Source organism: Helicoverpa zea, chromosome 29 (genome assembly GCF_022581195.2).
Source record: "Helicoverpa zea isolate HzStark_Cry1AcR chromosome 29, ilHelZeax1.1, whole genome shotgun sequence".
Classification (NCBI taxonomy): Eukaryota; Metazoa; Arthropoda; class Insecta; order Lepidoptera; family Noctuidae; genus Helicoverpa; species Helicoverpa zea.
This window is the reverse complement of record NC_061480.1, coordinates 4,667,323-4,688,279: the sequence shown is the minus strand read 5'-3', so window position 1 is coordinate 4,688,279 and position 20,957 is coordinate 4,667,323. Positions and strand designations below refer to the sequence as shown.

General features: G+C 38.9%; 1 protein-coding gene across 1 annotated transcript in view; it reads left to right on the top strand.

Moving 5' to 3' along the window:
* LOC124643999 (Kv channel-interacting protein 1) overlaps positions 1–15,952 on the top strand; it is a 75,599-nt gene extending 59,647 nt beyond the window's left edge. Inside the window, exons 5-7 of the mRNA XM_047183155.1 lie at positions 5,587–5,796; positions 14,089–14,255; positions 14,937–15,952. Of these exons, the coding sequence (XP_047039111.1) occupies positions 5,587–5,796; positions 14,089–14,217 (339 nt within the window). The 3' untranslated portion in view covers positions 14,218–14,255; positions 14,937–15,952. The remainder of the gene's footprint in view (positions 1–5,586; positions 5,797–14,088; positions 14,256–14,936) is intronic.
* The last annotated feature ends 5,005 nt before the right edge of the window (positions 15,953–20,957 follow it).

Here is a 20,957-nt window from a genome sequence, read left to right as displayed (position 1 = left end):
CATTGAATCGAACTTTAAATTAAGTTCTGCGAGCGATTTTTTTGGTCTTTGGGTCTGGTTAGAAATCACTTCATCATCTGACTAGTCTTTTCCCTATGTAGTGAGTGCTAACTAGCATGTAGTGATTTTATTAAAATGATTTTTACCTAATTAACACGCTTATATAAGCAAATCAAATCAAATCAAATCAAAAGTCATTTATTCAAACTTGGCTGCAAAACAGCACTTTTCGAACGTCAAAAAAATAAATTTACAAAAGACAGCCCACAAAACGCCCACCCTTCACCACTTCCTATGTGTTTTTGCTGGGAAGAAGAAGTGGCGCAACAAACTCCCCAGCAACACATGTCTGTCTGTAGGTTAGAAGAACCTTAAACATTGTTTGATATGTACATTTGTATACAATTTGATTTGTATGTTACAATAGAGGACAATACAGTAAAAATAATTTATATACCACATGCTAGCTAGCACTCACCCTACATACCTTAACTAACTCAAGCATTGAATATGTTTGATGAACAGAAAATTATAGCCTCCAAATATTTACACTTAATAGGATATCAGGGAGTGCCCACCTACATGTGCTATTCTTTTGTAAACTAGTAAATTAGTAAATTAGACCGCTCAGCCAGAACATATGTAAAATAAAAAGAGTTTACAAATAAGAAAATAAAAAACTAATATATATCTAGTCAGTAAGAAGACCTGGCACCACAAGCAGCACCCGTTCACGAGCATAACGCGAGGATCAGCCATCGCCCCCCTCGCACATTTTTGAGGGAGGGAGGCAACCCGACCACCGACGCTACCGCAAGCAGTGCCGTCTAAGGGAGCATGACGTACTCACTGCTACACAACTCAATATCAAGATTAAATTATCAGTTCCCGCTAAGTAGTGGTCCTTATTTACTAAAATCCAAAACAGAAAATTAATACAAAGAATGTATCTTGTCAATAATGTAAAAACATTAAAAAAAAAATAATTAAATAATAAATAAAAATAAAATAAATGTCATTGAGTCAAGAGATTGAATGGGAGAAATTTAAATTATCTAAATAATATAGCTAATATAGCTGTCTTGCGTTCATCATGGCGACCAACTATTTTTATCATTCAAGTAATCATTGATGGTGTAATATGCCTTTTTTATAAGAACAGCCTTAATTAATTGTTCTTTTGATTTATTAAACGGCAGTTCTAGTAAGTTCAGAGGAAGTTTATTATAAAAACGAATACCTAAACCCAGAAATGCGTCATGCACTTTATGAAGCCGGTGATAGGGTACACACAGTAATGTTTATTTCTAGTATTAATGCTATGGACTTCACTTTTTTTGGTATATAAATGTAGGTTCTGTCTAATATACAGAATGTTGGCAAAGATGAACTGTGATGCCACAGTGAGGATACCAATTTCTTTAAACAACTCTCTGAGGGAAGTTCTGGTACCTATCTTGTATATTGCACGAATAGCACGTTTTTGTATAATAAATATATTCTCTATATCAGCGGCTTTGCCCCACAACAGAATACCGTAGGACATGACGCTGTGAAAATAGCTGAAATACACTAATCGCGCAGTGTCGACGTCAGTGAACTGTCTAACTTTTCTGACGGCATAGGCAGCAGAACTAAGCCTTCCCGCGAGGCTAGAAATATGTGAACCCCACTGAAGTTTTGTATCAACTGTTACACCCAAAAACATGGTAGATGCAACGGTTTGAAGAACCTCGTTGTTTAGGATAACATTAGGACCTAGGTTTTTTACATTAGGCAAAGTGAACTTAATGCATTTTGTTTTTTTAGCATTTAGTACTAAATTGTTTGTTGTAAACCAGTGCGTAACTGTTGAGAGTGCACGGTTTACGTCGTCAAATTGCTCTCTATTTCTGTCAACTTTGAATATAAGAGATGTGTCATCTGCAAATAATACAACATCGCAGATATTTTTGATAGCTTCACTGATACCTATGTATGTAAGAAAATCTTGGAATCTTAATTTGACCAACTTCCCGGTATTCGATTTGGATGAAATTTTGTTCACGCTTTGAATTCTGATGACAATACATGACTAGAGTGTTTTTAGTTGTTTAAACTTTAATTTTTTTATGTCAGTATTGCATATTGTTTACTGTAATATGCCCATAGTAGGTATACTAATTTTTATATTTAATAAAACATTGTTGAAAGGTTTTTCTAACCTACAGACAGACATGTGTTGCTGGGGAGTTTGTTGCGCCACTTCTTCTTCTCAGGAAAAACACATAGGAAGAGGTGAAGGGTGGGCGTTTTGGGGGCTGTCTTTTGTAAATTCCTGACATTCAAAAAGTGCTGTTTTGCAGCCAAGTTTGAATAAATGATTTTGAATTTGCGTTCCCAACTATGTTGCCTAAATATCTATGTATAAAGGTCGCCGGAAGACTCTGGATGCAGGTCGCCTCCAACAGGTATCTGTGGAGATCTAAGGGGGGAGGCCTATAGGGCACGCCACCGTCGTGGCGGTAAGTCCCCTCTTTGAGGAGTGGCTCGGGAGGAGTCACGGCGCCCTCACGTACCGCATGACGCAAGTCCTCACCGGACACAGTTGTTTCGGGAGGTACCTGCACCGAATCGGTCGTGAGGAGGCGCCCGGGTGTCACCACTGTGCGGACAGCCCCGAGGACACGGTGGACCACACAGTCCAGGAGTGCCCTGCGTGGGAAGGGCACCGCCGGGTCCTCGTCGAGGCTTTGGGCGGCGGCGACCTCTCGCGTCCGGCCCTGGTTCAGGCCATGGTCCGGGGCGAGAGGGAATGGGATGCCGTCGCCTCCTTCTGCGAAGCGGTCATGCTCGAGAAGGAGGAGGCGGAACGCCAGAGAGTTCGCACCTCTCATGCCGGCCGCCGCGTTGGACCAGGTAGACACCATGGGCGCCGGGTGTCGCGAGATGACTCCCGGCCACCGCAGCCGTGGGTCTGTGGGCGGTGAGTTCGGGTGGCTCATCGTCCCTCTGTCTGCTTAGACGAAAGACCCGTGTCGACGGCGCGCGTTGTTCCACGCGCTCCTCAAAGAGATGTCAGCAACCCCAGCGGGGCCCAGCAGAGCCAAGGCCTGCCGGGGCTGCGGGTTGTTCGAAAGAGATACCGCGGCCCTGGTACATAAAAGGCCTATGACGGAACACGACGGTTTTTAGTCAGTAAGAGTCTGACACTCCCTCACCGCTGCTAACCCACAGCGGGAGGGGTCATTTGATGATTTTTGACGTCGTTAAAAAAAAAGGGGAGGCCTATGTTCAGCAGTGGACGTCCTATGGCTGAGATGATGATGATGAACTATGTTGTGGTCGCCTTTCAGTTGTGTCACATGGAGCGACTACCTATTTGATCTGATTTGCATTAATTGTATTTACACATTGTTGACCTAATAGGATTTTACTAGCCATACATATAGGATTACGATAAGTCGCTGTAGCTAAGACTGACAGACAAAGTCATAATAAGGATTCGTTATTAGGTTTCATGACTTTTTGGAAAACTTAAACGGCTCCAGAAATAATAGGGGTGGGTTGTAGTTATTAATAGTTTGACACTCTCCAGTTTCATATGTATGTGAGGGATTGTTCGAAAGAGTTACCGCGGCGCTGGTAAATAAAAGGCCTACGAGGAACACGACGGTTTTTAGTCAGTAAGAGTCTGACACTCCCTCACCGGTGCTAACCCACAGTGGGAGCCGTCATTTGATGGTTTTTGCCATTGCTAAAAAAAAAGTGGAATCCTTTGGAACCTTTTATTTTATTCCTATTTAATAAGTACTGTAAATACGATCTTCGGAAAGACATCGCGTAGTTCGTACGCGCAGCAAACAATTGACAACTGTCGGTACAAAATCCTCGCCGCCCATAAGAACCGGGCGGTGTTATCCAGAAAATCCGCCAGTGTTTTGATTTCAAAGCGTCAGCTTCTTATGCTCACGTTTTCATAATGGTATGGGTCATATTGATTGCAAGGTATTTAAATTATGCTCTGCTTAAGTAGCGAACCGCCGTTGAATTTTACTTACTGAACTATCGTTCCATCCATCCTCCGAGCCTTTTTCCCAACTATGTTGGGGTCGGCTTCCAGTCTAACCGGATGTAGCTGAGTACCAGTGCTTTACAGGGAGCGACTGCCACATAGCATTTATAAACTATAAAAGTTTGTGATTAATCTGACCCCCTCAATCCTACTCTACTACTGAACTATCGTTTGCATACACAATATCAATTACGCGGAGTAAGATCCGCTAGTCTATGCATAGCTTTACAATTTTCGTTCCAAAATGATGGAAGCTCGTTCCAATACACCGTAGGTATGGTATACACTAGATGTGTATTTCCGAATTTCCGAAGCTACACTTATTTTTGTTACAAAACGGAAATCGAGCGTGCGACCTATTAGTGACTCCTGTCGTACAGACGAATATCAGTCTTATTTCTACAACGTTACGGTTCAAATCTCTTTGAATGACGAATATTTTGTTTTGCTAGTGAAACTGTTGGCTAGTTTTGTCTATGTTTTTAATTTTGCATTGTTAGCCCAAATTTAAAACCAATTTTGAATACGCGAATTAAGTACTTCGGACAATCGTTTTGGAGTTTATTTCAGCATGATAGGTTATTAAGTTTAAAAGTAAAACCATATTGCAATACCCCTTGGTTAGACTGGTGTCAGACTTACTGGCTTCTGACTACCCGTAACGACTGCCATAGATGTTGAATGACAGCCGGGACCTACAGTTTAACGTGCCATCCGAAACACAGTCAATGGTCTAAGATATACTTAGAAAGTACATACAAACTTAGAAAAGTTGCATTGGTACTTGCCTGATCTGCAATCGAACAAACACTCATACTTGAGAGGTTGGTTCTTTACCCACTAGGCCACCACGACATATCTGAATGTTCATCCTAACTAATATTATAAAATGTCTGTCTGCCTGTCTTTTCGTCACGCCTAAACTACTGAACGGATTTGTGTGAAATTTGTTACAGACATAGTTTGAAACTTGAGAAAGGACATAGGATAGATTTAATAACAAAAAAATCATCATCATTAATTTAAGAGCCCAGCTCTTGTCGGTGCAGCTCCTTCCATTTACACCTATCTAGCGCCAACTCCTGAACTTCCTTATACGTCACGACGTTCACCTTTTCTTTAATTTGCAATCAAGCAAACAAAAAAATATAAAAATAAAAATGTATTCCGGACATATAGCGCCATCTATTGGTCAAACCAAAAATCTGCCGGAAGTCACTATTGCACGAACGAAGTCGCGGGCAAAAGCTAGTATATCATATCATAATAATAATGGCGTCCACGGCCGATTTCGGCCACGGCGGCTATTCTCATTTAAGGAGATCAGCCAGCTGCGCAGGACATATTATAGTGCACGAGCATTTGCGCAGACACAGCTGCACTCCCTATTCCTTTACCTCATAACCCGATGGGACGGCAATCCGACACGACCGGAGAGAGATCAGGCGCAGGACCGACATTTACGTGCTCTCCGATGCACGGGGATCATATCATATGTGAGATGTTACTAACCCAATACAACTTAATTTCAGGAGCTCCTAGTAACATTGTCCACGTTACTCCGAGGGTCAGTCTACGAGCGTCTCCGCTGGGCTTTCCGACTCTATGACGTGGATGGTGACGGAGCTATCACGAGGCAGGAGTTGGCTGAGGTGGTCGTGGCTGTTCACGAGCTGTTAGGCCGAAGGGCCCCACCAGGGTCACCGGCTGCGAGGCTTGATGATGCTAAGGCTAATGAGCAGGTGAGCAGTTTTGTAAGGTGTTTGTAAAATATGGCCTGTTATCTGGGGATAGTATGAGAGCAGCACGTCGATTCTATAAAATTCGAACAACAACTCGCATTTCACTTCGCTATTCACTCTCACTTCGCATTCGATTCAGAACGACCTTGATTTTGCATTCTGTGAACATCACCTAATCACTTGCGAAGTGAAGTGAGCTCGACATCGACCAATGCTGTGCTAGTGTTTCCTAGCTAAGCCACTAGGTGATCCGCCGACCTACTAGCACACAAGATGGGGTGAATATAAATAAAACCGCCTCTGTGTACTGATCTAAGCTGGTATATTATTTGGTCTTACAAATCAATTTTGCCTAATAGTTTCATTGGTAACGAAACCATAGCTCGCTTTTAAACGCGACAACGCCATCTATCGAGCCATGAGACAACTTTTGAACAATAATATTTTTTGACTTTAACAATAAGTTTGGTCTTGAACATACCGCCCACCAAGGACATTTAGTGGCGGAATGTCCTTCTTAACATTTGTCCTTCAACTAAAAGTAACTAATATAAAAATAGGTTTTGGATAGTAAAATTTTGCACAGGTTTAACAAAAGACAATTCATGAACTGGTAAAATTACAACTGTTTTTCTTAACATTAAATAAACTTTGAAAACTTAATAGTAAACATAAACAAACTTGTAAACAAAGTGAGTAAAATCTTCACCGAAAACATATACTCTATATAAAATAAAACCTTACAACTAAACAAAAATGGTTATCACGCATAACCCGTTGAGATGATACAAAGCATGTAGTTATTAAAGTACTATTTATCTGCTACTGGCAAAATACACAGTTTGTTAGTTGGCCTCTTAATAATGCTTGTTTTGGTTTTTAATGTGACAACACGAGTGACCTTATCATCCCCTGGATGTTTTTCGACTACACGTCCTAACATCCAACGACTTGGAGGTAGATCGTCCTCCTTAATTAGAACGACGTCTCCAATGTTTGGTTCAGGAACAATGAAAGACCATTTATATCTGTTCATTAGATTCGTAAGGTATTCATTGGACCATCGCTTCCAAAAGGATTGCAGCATTCGCTGCACGTATTGCCACCTTGTTAGAGAACCTACTGAGACATTATCGTAATTGTAATCCGGTACAGAAACAAGCGGTTCTCCGATTAAAAAATGTCCCGGAGTCAAAGGCATAGATTCTCCTGGATCGGCTAAATGAATAACACTAATAGGCCGTGAATTCAAGCAAGCCTCGACCTGAGTAAGGAATGTAGTGAGCTCTTCATATGTGAGAGTAGACTCGCCTACTACGCGCTTAATATGGTATTTTGTGGACTTCACCCCCGCTTCCCACAGACCGCCAAAATTGGGTGCATGGGGGGGAATGAAGTGCCATTCAGTACCATTTGCTTCTAAATTTTCTGCTATGGATGACTGCAAAGTTGAAATTTGCTGAAGTTCCCTAGAAGCCCCAACAAAAGTGGTACCATTGTCGCTCCACAACTTTGAACAGTGGCCTCGTCGAGACACAAATCGTCTAAAGGCAGCTAAGAATGCCTGTGTGGTCATGTCACTGACTACTTCGAGATGAAGAGCGCGTGTAGACATACACACAAACAAACATATGTAGCCTTTGTACGATTTGTGACCCCTACCTTTCGTGGTTCTAATGTTTATGGGACCTGCGTAATCAACACCACTGTGCAGGAACGGCCTTGCAGGGGAGCAGCGAATAGATGGAAGCGACCCCATCATTTGATTGCGAATAGTGGCTCTTTGTTTCGCACAAATGATGCACTTGCGAACGTATAGCTTCACCAGTTCTCTTACACCAATGATCCAATAAGCAGTTCGCAAATAATTAATCATTAATTGTGGACCTCCATGTAGAGTTTTACTATGAGCGTCCGCAATTAAGAGTTGGGTAAAGTGTGACTTCTTGGGCAAGATTATGGGGTGCTTTATTAGTTCATCCAGTGGAGCCTTATCTATTCGTCCCTGAGCTTTCATAATGCCTTTGTCATCAAGATAAGGACATAAGGATTTGAGTGTACTATTTTTCAGTGGTAAGTCTGATTTATCATACAATTGTTTGTACTCTGTGGAAAACTCTTTCTTTTGTACTATCTTTATACAACATTCTAATGCTTCATGTATCTCTTTATTTTGCAGGTAAAGTTTGCTCCTGGCATCTCTGTTTAGGAATCGACGACAATATGCGACAACCTTTAACAACTTTGGCAATGAAGAAAATCTCTCAAGTAAGTCAAAATCATCTGATATAATAACTCCTACATGAGTCTTAATCGACTGTTCTAAATTGATCTCTAAATTTTTTGGTCTAATATAACTAATTTCCGTTTCTTTCAGAAACTGTGGTCCTGAAAACCACATTGTATTTTGCCTAAACAAACTTGGTGACAACCCTCGAGAGGCAACATCCGCTGGATTATCTTTAGTCGACACGTGGAACCACTGCGAAGCCGTCATTGTGGTTAAGATTTCGGATGTCCTATTGGCGACAAAGGTTTTCCATTTACTGGGGTGGCTGTTGATCCAGGCTAACACCACAGTAGAGTCTGTCCACGCTTTTACCCTATCTTTGGGTATATTCAACACCTCAGCAGTTTCCATCAATAGTTGTGACAGGAGAACTGCCCCACACAGCTCGAGGCGAGGAATGCTAACTTGCTTTATTGGTGCCACGCGAGTCTTTGCAGCCACCAATGACACTTTGACCTCTCTTACGTCTTTAGTTATTCGCATGTATACTACAGCGGAATATGCTACCTTCGACGCGTCACAAAATCCATGAAGCTCTACGTCGGTTTCTATGGTTTTCCCCAGCCAACGAGGTATATGAACTTCGGTAAGTAATGTTAGCTGTTCCCGATAAGTACGCCATTCTTCCGTTAATTGTTTAGTAAGTGGTTCATCCCAACCGAGACCCGCGAGCCATAATTGCTGTATAAAGATTTTAGCTACAACTATTGTGGGAGCCAACCAACCCAATGGGTCGAATAATCGAGCTATATCAGAGATTACAGTTCTTTTTGTTGCAGGTGTATTCTGAAGCGGCGGGAGATGCACGGTGTACCGGAAGGAGTCATCATTACGATCCCAGGTAAGTCCCAAGATCTTCATAGTATTATCTAATTTCATTTCTAATTGCTTTTGATCTCTTTCTTTAGCTTTACTCTCATTTTCTTCGCTGTTCTCTACTTTATGTTCTATTGTATTAATTTGATCTAATAACTCTTTATTGTTAGTGCTCCACTTTTGAAGTTCGAAACCTCCTTTGGCTAAAAGTTCTTTCATTTGCTTGTAGATTTTGATGCCGGTAGTGACGTCATCGCATCCGGTCATTAAATCATCCATATAGTAGCACCTTAGTACTTTTTCAGTCACGAGAGGATACTCGTCGCCTTCGTCGTAAGCAATTTGATGGAGAGTTCGAACCGCCAGGTAAGGTGCCGACGCCGTTCCAAAAGTAACTGTTACGAGTTCATAGTCCTTGATCGACTCGTTAGGACTGCTCCGCCAGAGTATCCTTTGAAACATAGCATCCTCATCAGCTACCCTAATTTGACGATACATCTTAATTATATCTGCCACCAGTCCAATAGAGTGAGTTCTCCATCTCATAATTGTGTGCCTCAAGTCCGCTTGTAGTGTCGGTCCAACCATCAAAGTATCATTTAAGGACACTCCTTTATCGTTCTTCTGAGATGCATTGAACACAACCCGAACCTTAGTAGTGGTTTTATCTTCTCTTACGACGGCGTGATGTGGTAAATACACAGCTATTTCTTTTTTATTGTCATCTGGTTTTACAGGTCGCATGTGCCCTAAACGTAAGTATTCTTCTATTACATTCGAGTACTTTTCCTTTAGCTCAGTGTTCTTTGCCAACCTTTTCTCTAATGATTTTAATCTGTTTTCAGCTATAGCACGAGAATCGCCTGCTGTGCACTGCGGATCATTAACTCTAAATGGTAACCGGACTTCATATCTACCGTCTGCTCTTCTTTTAGTTGTGGCCTTGTAAAAGTCTTCACATTGTTGTTCTTCTGGCGAAAGTATCTTTTTTGTACTAGTTTGATCTTGAATTTCCCAAAACTGTTTGAGAAGTTGATCTAAATTGAACTGAGCGTGTGCTACACTAACACACGGTTGTGTGTAACTTGAACTATTGTTAGTGTTTGACCTATGTACTACACCAGATAGAATCCATCCTAATGTGGTGTTCTGAGCAATTAAAGTAGCAGTTGGACTTTTGATTATGCCTGTTTTTATTATGCAACCATAAACATCTGCACCTAGTAAAATATCAATTTTACTAGGTTGATTGAACTGTGGGTCGGCCAACTGTAAGTTGGTGATATCGAGCCAGTTAAAAGCATTTTTATTTAATGCTTGATCCGGTAAGTATGAAGTAATTTTACTAATGACGTAAGCGTTGAAATTTAATTTAAAACCTGAATCTACCCTGGATTGAATAGTTATATTCACCATATGTTTCGCTATAGTTGACTTCTGACCTAATCCTGACACCATTCCATGTATGGGAATTTTCTTAAGCCTTAAGAACTGCACTGTGTCCTCGGTCACAAAACAAGCCTGTGAACCTTGGTCCAACAGAGCTCTTACTACCTGATAGTTATCCGTGTTGGACTCAGCTTTTACTAGAGCAGTGGCTAGTAAAACTTGTCCTGGAACAGGAACCGTGTTAGTAGATACGCAAGAGACTACTGGAACAGAACTAGTCGAAGGACTAGCTTCAACGACAGTAGGTTCTGATGCAGTATCACCCTTGTTAGTACCGTCCAGATTTGGGTGCAGCAAAGAATGATGACGCTTATGGCAAAGTTTGCAAGTTGTTGGCTTCTTACAGTTTATTACCGTGTGATTACCTCCTAAACAATTAAAACAAATGTTGTGTTGCGCTACAAAATTACGTCTTTCCTCCAAGGGTTCCTTTGCAAATCTTTTACAAAAGCACAATTTATGAGACTCGTTACAATACTCACAACGTATGTTGCTTGAACTCACTACCATTGATTTAGTAACATGCGAATGATTGTTCTGATTTTGAAGATTTCTCTTCGGTTCTATAAATTCAAGAGCGCGGAATCGGTTCTCTAAAAACGTAGCAAATTCATCATATGTAGGCAACTCATTGGAATCGTGATTACTCAGGCTTAATTCCCATTGTTTCCGCGTTTCTGAATCGAGCTTAAAAGTAACTATGTGAATGATAATGACATCCCAATTTGTCACATCTACCTTAAGATTTTTCAAACCGTTAAGACAGTCATTTGTTGTGTCTAACAACTCCTTTAAAGAATTCGCTGACTCAACATGCATACGTTTTAACCCGAAAAGACGTTTCAAAATGCAATTAACTAAATACTTTTTATTGCTGTATCTTTTCTCTAATTGCGCCCAACACTGACTGTAATTTACTTCGGAAACCGGTGTTTGTCTAACAAGCTGTTCAGCCTCGCCGCTAAGATGACTCTTCAAGTAGTGCATTTTCTGAACATTGTCTAAACTACTATTGTTATGCACGAGTGATACAAATAAGTCTCTAAAAGTTGTCCACTCAGAGTATTTGCCACTAAAATTTGGAATTGATATTTTTGGTAATTTTACAAAAGAGTTTATACTTGATTTATTAGAAGTACCAGCTTCAGAAATAGTAGCCTTAGGAACATCATATTTAGCAAGCATTGACTTAATCAGACATGTGTATGTGACATATGTGTCTTCTGTACTATCATATAATTCCGATAACATTTTATTCCCTTGCGTTTCATATTGCTCATGCAGTTTAGTGTAATTAGTTACAAACAAATTCCAGTCCCGTTCTAATAACTCTCTTCTAGTTTGAATATAATCAACAGACAGTCTTTCTTTAGGCGACTTTTTAAAATTACTCAAGCCTCGATGAACAACATTTTGAAGTTCCTTTAAAAGATTGACTAACCCTTCCATTTTATTGACTAAAATAACAACTAACAAAAGATAAACAATTAACTTGTGTAAATAAACAACTCTAACCAAATGTCATCAAACTTAACAAGAACAATATATAACATACAACACAATTTAAAATAAATTTCATAAATACTTGAATGAATTTTTCTAAGTGACCAAACTAAGGAATTAAGCTAAGTGTAAAAATTTACTAAAATTTTCACAAGTGTTTGATCTTAATTTACTGGGACGGAAATCCGGCATAGACTCCCCGTTCCCTCGTTTTTTCTAAAACTATTCTAAGTCTAACATGCACAAATTACTCTAAGATAAAATTAAGTTAAAATAAACTAAGTCTTTTCTTCATAGATCACAATCCGATAAAATATTCTAAGTCCGAAATTTCTTTGGAATAGAGTTTAAAGTTACTTGAAACTTCTCTTGAAATATAACAATGAAAAGAGTACTCACAGTTGCACTTCACACTAACACACTATGAACCTGCAAGTGGCGCCCTCTGTGGCTGGTCGCGGAACTAAGCGTACGTCCCCTGTGACGTCGCGTGACGGCTGCGCCTGCGTCACCTTGCTGTCTTCTAGTGGAGTGTTGATCTGAGTGGCGCCCTCTGGTGGCCACTCGTTGAACTAATCCGCCAAAGCTGCTGGCTCAGCTCACCGCCTATGCTGTGTGAAGCTGTCGCCGCTAGTGCGGAGGACTCGCGTACCTTTCTGTAGCGATCCACTACAAGTACGCGGAAAAACGGCCAACGCGGTGGCCGTTTTGAACTCAAAAAAACTGTCCAAACGATCCGGGTCGTATAGGACCAATGTTTCCTAGCTAAGCCACTAGGTGATCCGCCGACCTACTAGCACACAAGATGGGGTGAATATAAATAAAACCGCCTCTGTGTACTGATCTAAGCTGGTATATTATTTGGTCTTACAAATCAATTTTGCCTAATAGTTTCATTGGTAACGAAACCATAGCTCGCTTTTAAACGCGACAACGCCATCTATCGAGCCATGAGACAACTTTTGAACAATAATATTTTTTGACTTTAACAATAAGTTTGGTCTTGAACAGCTAGTGACTTCCCCACTCGACAAAATGTCAACCGAGATTAATCAGTTTTTCATTTTATCAGTTTTTGACACAGAATTTTAGCTAAATATGTTGTTTTAATTATAATTTCTTATTGTAAGGAATTTGAGGCAGCTTTTAAGTATAAAATAAACAGAAATCTCTAAATTCGTGCTGTGAATATAATCTATGCTTACCCTACGAAAAAAAATACTGACAGCGCCAATTTAGTTCAACTCGCAAACACGCTCGCAAGAGTAGCGCTAGTGTAGATTCGAATCATCAAACACGCTCGCAAGAGTAGCGCTAGTGTAGATTCGAATTATCAACCGAGTTATAGAATGCCAATCACGAAACTCACGGCGGATTCAGATTCGAAGTTTAGAGTGAAGTCTTATAGAATCGCACTGCAGAAGCGCGTTGCTTTTCTTACACCTTACACAGATAAGAATTGACGCTCTTTAAAAGTAGTTTTAACTTGCAATATTAGATAGTTGTTTGAAAAAACGTTTATTCAAGCAGGAAAATTAATTTTTAAATATATTTATCTATTACCAACTTAGTTACGTGGTTTAACCTGCGTCGCAAAGATAAAATAAATTCAATTCAATTCAATTCAATTCAATGTATTTATTTGTGAGCATAGGTATACAGATAGGTCTTAAAATTAAACATGTTAGAGCTCTATGTTCTACCAAATGGAATTGGTGTACAAAAGTACACCAATTCATTTTCAACTTTGATTATCATACATTGGTAAACCTATGTTACTCGCGTTGACTGTAGATTTTGTACAGTGAAAAAAAAATCTAATCGATTCAATAGTTTCGGAGCCTTGAGGGTACAAACAAACAAAAAAGTTTCCTCTTTATTATATAAGTGTAAATATACTTATTTCTAGCTGTTATTTTTCCTTCGGATAGTAGGACATTTTTACAACAAAAAGTCGCAGGTCCCACCACAATTTTTTTTTATTTATTATTTTTATTTATTTATTTATTTATTTATCTTATATCACAAAGGTAGCCATCTTATGTGCTAAGCCCCACAAAACCGTTGTAATGGTTTGACTGTGGGGTCAGTGAGTATCTTTAATAACAATTAAAACTTATATCTAAATACTTTATAGATAATTTAACTTGCAATTACATATATAAAACTTAAATAATTTCTAAATAATATAATTTTAATTTACGCTTAAACTTTCCCAATCTCCCAAATTCCAGGTAGACCGCGTATTCAGGAAGCTAGACCTGAACCAGGACGGAGTGATCACCATCGAGGAGTTCCTGGAGTCGTGCCTCAAGGATGACGTCATCACCAGGTCCCTGCAAATGTTCGACACAGGACTATGACGGCAAACTGATGCGGCGCTCACGCCAACCCCCAACAGGTATTGTCGACTTTATGACTGTAAATATAGGGTCTAAATTCAATTTCAACCAACCCCTAAGAGGTATCTGTCAGAGGATTATGGACTCTGTGTACTTTGAGATAAGGTCTGAATTGAAATGACGTCATCATCAGGTCCTAGCAAATGTTCGACACAGGACTATGACGGCAAACTGATGCGGCGCTAACACCAACCCCCAACAGATATTATCGACTTTGTGGCCATTGAAATAAGGCGGCTGTTATCATATTAAGAGATCAGCCAGCTTCACATATTCTTCCAACTACACATGTTGGGATCGGCTTCCAGACTAACCAGATGCAGATGAGTACAAGTGTGCCACATGGAGCGACTGCCTATCTGACCTCCACAAGTTACCCGGGCAACTTTTTCGGGTTGTTAGACTTTCAGGCTTCTGACTACCCGTAGCGACTGCCAAGGATGTTCAATGACAGCCGGGACCTGCAGTTTAACGAACCCTCCAAAGCACAGTGATTGATATCCAAGATATACTTAGAAAGTACATACAAACCTAGATAAGTTGCATTGGTATTTGCCTGACCCACGCACTCACTACTTGAGAGGTTGGTTCTTTACCCACTAGCCCACCACGACTTTCTGTTAGTTCGACGACTACGTTCTATTAGTTTAGGTTTCTTATAAAGTCATTTTATCCCCCAGGACCGTAGCCAAGCGTCTTCGCGGCCGCAGCGTCCACCGTCGCTGCCAATGCGGCCGATCAGCCGGGCTGCTACGCGCGGCGGCTGACTGGCTGCGCCCGCGCCGCCTCTCGCCCTACATAGCGGCCCTCGATCACTTCTATAGCCGTGTCGTCAGACCTCGTCTGAGAAGTGTGCTGTTGCTGCAGTTTTAACTTGAAGGTCATTTTTGAAAGGATTCGTGACTCTTAAGACGTATATAAATGTCATTTTTTATCTCTGTTATGTATTATTTTAAACCAATCTGCCAAATGCGTAAGAATTTACAGAAAATCTAATTTAAATTAGATATTTTGCCAATGGCTAATTTATTACCCCCACACTCAGAGACATTTAATGATTACTTAAATCACTCCTCAGTGACGGATTGTCAAAGAAATCCTTCACTAAGGAATGGCTTAAGTAACCATGAAATGTCTCTGAGTGTGTCCATTTGGTATTTTTTATGGTATGCTACAAAAAAATATATTATTTACAGTTAATCACTGATAAATCTGAACTAGCAAAGTACAGATGGCAGCACAATCAACGTACCCCAATCTGTCAAATGTCTTTAATAGATTTTCAGCCTTACCACAATAGTGGAAGGTAAATGTTCGATTGGGAAAATTTTACAGATTCGGGTAGGTTGACCTGCTGGCGTCTGTACCACAAATATGTTAAGGTATCTATCTAACTGAAAAGTGGTCTCAAAAATGCATGATATATTAAATTAACAGAATTGTTAACTAGTAATACAAGCCCTAAACTCATATTCTACCATTGTTTTTAAATCATATATTTTTCCCAGAGTCGAATCCTCTCAAAAAACAATTATGTATAATTTAAAAATCATCCCAAAACTATTAAATTATTTAAATTGTAAGCGTTACGTAGCATCTTTAATGCATTGATCCTTAGATTTAAAATTTTAAAAAGGAAATAGATTACCTAGATTTAAAAAAAAAGAAATTTTAAAAAATCGTTTAAAAAACATAACCTTTTGCTGTTTTTATTTCATTATTATTCTATGCCTGTATTCATACACTATTCTTATGGTTCAGTTTAAAATATTTAAAATTTCTTTAAAAAATATGTACCGAATTTTTTCATGTTTTTTTTTTTTTGTAAAAAATAAACTAAATAACAGGGTAAACTACCGCTCCCAGGTAATTATGACATCTGTTATAATTTCGACGTGTGTTATATAAAAAAAAAAGAATTTTGGATGTGCTTACCACAATAACGATATTTTTCGAAAATAATCTTATTTATTTCTAAGATTTTTTTTTGGCTTTTTTGGTCCAATTTTTATCGATTTTTATAAATCTTTGAAGAGCTTTGAAATCCTTTTGAGCAATCACTTTACAATATTAAATTATTTTTGTCCATTTTACACCAGTTTTTTTAAGCTTCACTTTCTAACTTATTTCTCTAAATAACGCTTTATTAAAAAAAAACTGTTCATAAAATAGAATACAGAATTTAAAACCAAGGAATTGAATGAAGGTAATTGTTTTCAAATCTATCATATTTTATCAAAACCTTTAAAAATAGTTTTTCTAGGTCTCGCCAAATTTAATGGCGTTTCGCAGCTAACTTCCACGAATAAAGCGCATATGGTTATGCTCCTCCCATACCTTTTTTTTTAGACGTCAAGAAATCATCAAATGACCCCTCCCGCTGTGGGTTAGCAGCGGTGAGGGAGTGTCAGACTCTTACAGACTAAAAACCGTCGTGTTCCGTCGTAGGCCTTTTATGTACCAGGGCCGCGGTAACTCCCGCGAACAATCCCGCAGCCCTGGCAAGCCTTGGCCCCACTGGGCCCCGCTGGGGTTGCTGAATTGTGCTCCTCCCATACCTACCACCTACTGATTCCTATAAATCGTTATTGCGCAATGACTCGAGCAATGCTACGAGCCGCCATTAAGTTTGGCGAGTACTATTCTTATTATTGTAACAAAACGTTTTTATACCTTTGTTGATAAATACTATATTATGTATTTCTTTATTGGCGCGACACTTCATGAGTTTTATTTTATACGCTGTTTAGCTGCGCAGTAAGACACGAACAATGATGTCCTCCTAGCCGATTATCGGCCACGGCGACTGTTCTCATGTAGGAGATTAGCCAACTGCGCAGAACATATTATAGTGCACAAGCATTTGCGCAGACACAAGTGCACTCACTATTCCTTCATTCTCATAGCGCGATGGGACGTCAATCCGACACCACCGGAGAGAGATCAGGCGCAGGACCGACATTTACGTGCTCTCACGGGTGTATCAACCACCAACTTCCAGGCTCCGGGCTGATTTGTGAAAGTCTTCTAAAATACGAACAATATAGTCTACTGCGTAGCTATCTGGCAAATTTTTTTTTTTAGCTCGCAAATCAATTAATATCCCCATATTCTTGCGTCAGAATATTTTCTTTAATCCACTTATACAGGGTTATTGGTAAAACACTAACGACCTTGCAGGACTGTGTTACTAACATCATAAACTACAACTTTTGTTCTATGACTTTTTATAAAACATGATACATTTGCCAAAAACAAACCTACAAGATTTCATTGTTCTATCTAACACATTTCAACTCTATTTTGCTGTAGACATAAAATTTGCTCGCCCCTACCATTTCTTTACCAACTAAAGGCCCGATCGAGACCAGTCGAGCGATTAGTCGACCTTAGAGGAGGCGGACGAGTCGAGATTATCACACATTACAAAAAATTCGTTTGGTGGAGGGTTTGCATTTTTAGAATGAATGCAAATCTACCCACGCCTCCCGCGCACTGTGTGGCGGCTAGCATTGTAACGGCTAGGTGTAGGGATGTTTGGGAATCGTATGGCGCATTGTCATCACATCTAGCAAGCATTCGCACCATTTCCGTGTACTCGACATTTGAATATCGATATGCCATTCTGTAAAGATAATTACGTTCGCACTACCGTATTTCGCTACAAGGACACGTATGACGCGACGCGGGCGCATAAAATCGACTGACGGCAGCTCGTTAATAGGTCAAGTTCAAACGCTCCCCCGCCGCCGCCCGAGCCCCGCTCCCCTCCGCTGTCTTTTGTACTACTGATTACCTAACTAGCGCTTTCTTTTGCTTCGCATAGACTTCGTAAATTTTAGAGCATACAATTGAAATATTTTAATTTTTGTGTGAAAATTTGATGACTCTAAAATCTGAGAATTATTAAAAGTCCTAGAACAAAGTTTTAGTTTATGATATTAGTAATTTGGTGCTGAGAGGTTGTTAGTGTTTTACCAATAACCCTGTATATATGTTTTTTTATCAAAGCATGCAATTTAGTAATAACTTTTAAAAAATGCAAGCAATCATATCCATATCACTCAGGCTATCCGTTTTCCACTAAATATATTACCGCTAAATATTTGGTGACAGATATTTACCGATTTACCGAGATTTTATCTGGGTTGAGGAGGTCAGATAGGCAGTCGCTTCTTGTAAAGCACTGGTACTCAGCTGAATCCGGTTAGACTGGAAGCCGACCCCAACATAGTTGGGAAAAAGGCTCGGAAGATGGAAATGGAGATATTTACCGGTAATATATTTAGTGGAAAATGGTGATAGCTTGCAAAGTTTCATTAATTTAAGTAACAGTTTTAAAATTGAAAATAAGTTTTAAGTAATTAGTTTGTAAGCTTCGCATTTATTTTTGAATTTAGCAGCTTTTGAATTTAGTCAAAAATATTGTTGGTATTTTCTTATTTATTTGATTAGTTGTTATATATTAAATACCAATATAACGTTGTTACCCTTTTAAATAATTGTTATCCAATTTTCAAATGTTTTAACTACACTGTTTTTTTTTTATTTGACGAATAGTCGATTTTTTAACTAAATACATAGGTATTTAATTTCTGAACTAAATAGCTATTTTTACTCTACTGCCTTAGACGAGTATTTTTCGGTATTTCAACCTAAATATTTACAACTGTCATTATCGTTATAATATTAATTTTTAACTGAAAAGTAAAACTGGAAAGAACATTGATTTATTCGACTAATATAGTACAGATGACAGCATTTTAAACCTGTCTCAATCTGTCAAATTTCTTCAATAGAGTTTCAACCTTATCACAATAGTGGAAGGTTGATGTTCGATTGGTAGAAATCATCAGCTCGAATCTTGAGCGCTGGCCTTCACCTGCGCAGAAGTGATTTATTAGCAAATAACCAATCCCGAGTGACGGCTATGACGCGATGCACTGCGGGCCAATCACCGCTTTAGCCCGCCCCCGCGCCTCACTTCATACCACAAAAGGGACCCAATAAATTACTTCTGCGCAGGTGAAGGTCAGCGCTCAAGATTCGTGCCGATGATTATAAAATTTGATTGATTCGGGTAGGTTGACCTACTGACGTTTGTACCAATCGGTACATCAGTATAGAAAATTGCTATTACTGTCTAATTATTAAGAGTAGTCATTTTAGTATTTTGCGTTAATTTTAACCGCTCAGTTTAATACTTAAGATAACATTTTAGAAAATATAAGTTTTAAAGTAGGTATCGATTTTTAATCAGTGTAAATCGTTATGAAAGCTGTGAATTGTGTATCCACGGAGGAAGGAAACATAGCGGAGATGCCATAAGGAAGGTAGGTCAGGCGACTTCTTGTAGCTCAAGCAACGTGCGGTAGACGTGATCAGTTACTAGAACTAACGAGACGTTCGGGTTCCTTGTCAAATCAAAACCAATCTGTCAAAGATTGGTCTTAATTTATTGGTGATTTTATTTTGAAAATAATGAGACGTAAAAGGGCGGAGCTAGTAACGTTCCTCGTCTCTCAAACACCCGCATGTTGTCGCGCTACTTTCTTAAGAGATTTTGCGTTATGATATCTCCGCTAGTCATTTAGTTCTCCATGGGTATATGTCAGAAAAATGACAATTCGATTAAACATCTCGAGAAAAAATCGATGTTTGCATTGCAAACTATATCGTAGATCTTACAACCTAGGTAAAATGTCTTATGAATCCTAGAACATAGTTACATAAATATGTACTAAAATTATTGGATTTGACTGATTTCTCAAGTGAGCTAACAGTTTTAGTACGTAGCTGTTTTTTTCTTAGACTTTTAATTATTTTTTGTGACTTTTTCGATGGGAATAAAAAAGCTAGTTTTATTTATTAAAAAAAGTATGAATTAATGGAATTGCACGAGGAATTTTACAAAAAAATAATAATAAGAAAAAATAATTTTATGTTACTAAGGCTAGGTTACACATTTGTTCCACTAAATATCAAAACTCTCTGTTTGATAAAAATGAGTACTTAAAAAAAATGATGACTCTGATAGAAAAACAGTTGAAGGTATAGTTAGTTCTCGCCAAACTTTATGACGATTCGCTCCTAACTTCAGAGTATTGACAGTTTTCAGAAAATTTTGTGAAAACATCAACAAATATTTTCAACGGAAAAGTCACAAAATAAATACCTATAGTTCGGCCATTCAGAGAATGCGTTCCTGACACGTCGCGATTGAACTGACGACGTAACTTTGCAATGGCGTTGCAGTTACGATAAAAATATTTTTGCTGGTTGTTTACCGTTTTAACAATTGAGGAGCATTAAAACAACATTATTATATCAATAATCAATGAATGTTATAATTTTGTGCCAAACTGAGTGTCAAATAACTTGGTAAACAATATTTTTCTAAATCTATACTGCGCTATTACAAGGTTATGTCAGCGGTTTATATTTTGTAGTGCTGTGCTAAAAATAACAGGCAAGTATCGTAATCTGTTCTTATACAGTTATAATATAAAATAATACGTTTTGATTTTCTTTTTAAGAATTGGAAAATAATGGACTATAAGACTTAATTATAACTTTTATGAAAAATAAAAATAAAACTATGACCAAACCGCATTTTTATACTTAGATTAAAAATGGTAACCCCAAATGGCGTTATGGGCCGCCATTTTGTGACGCTAAAACAGTCGTCCGTTGTCGTTTCG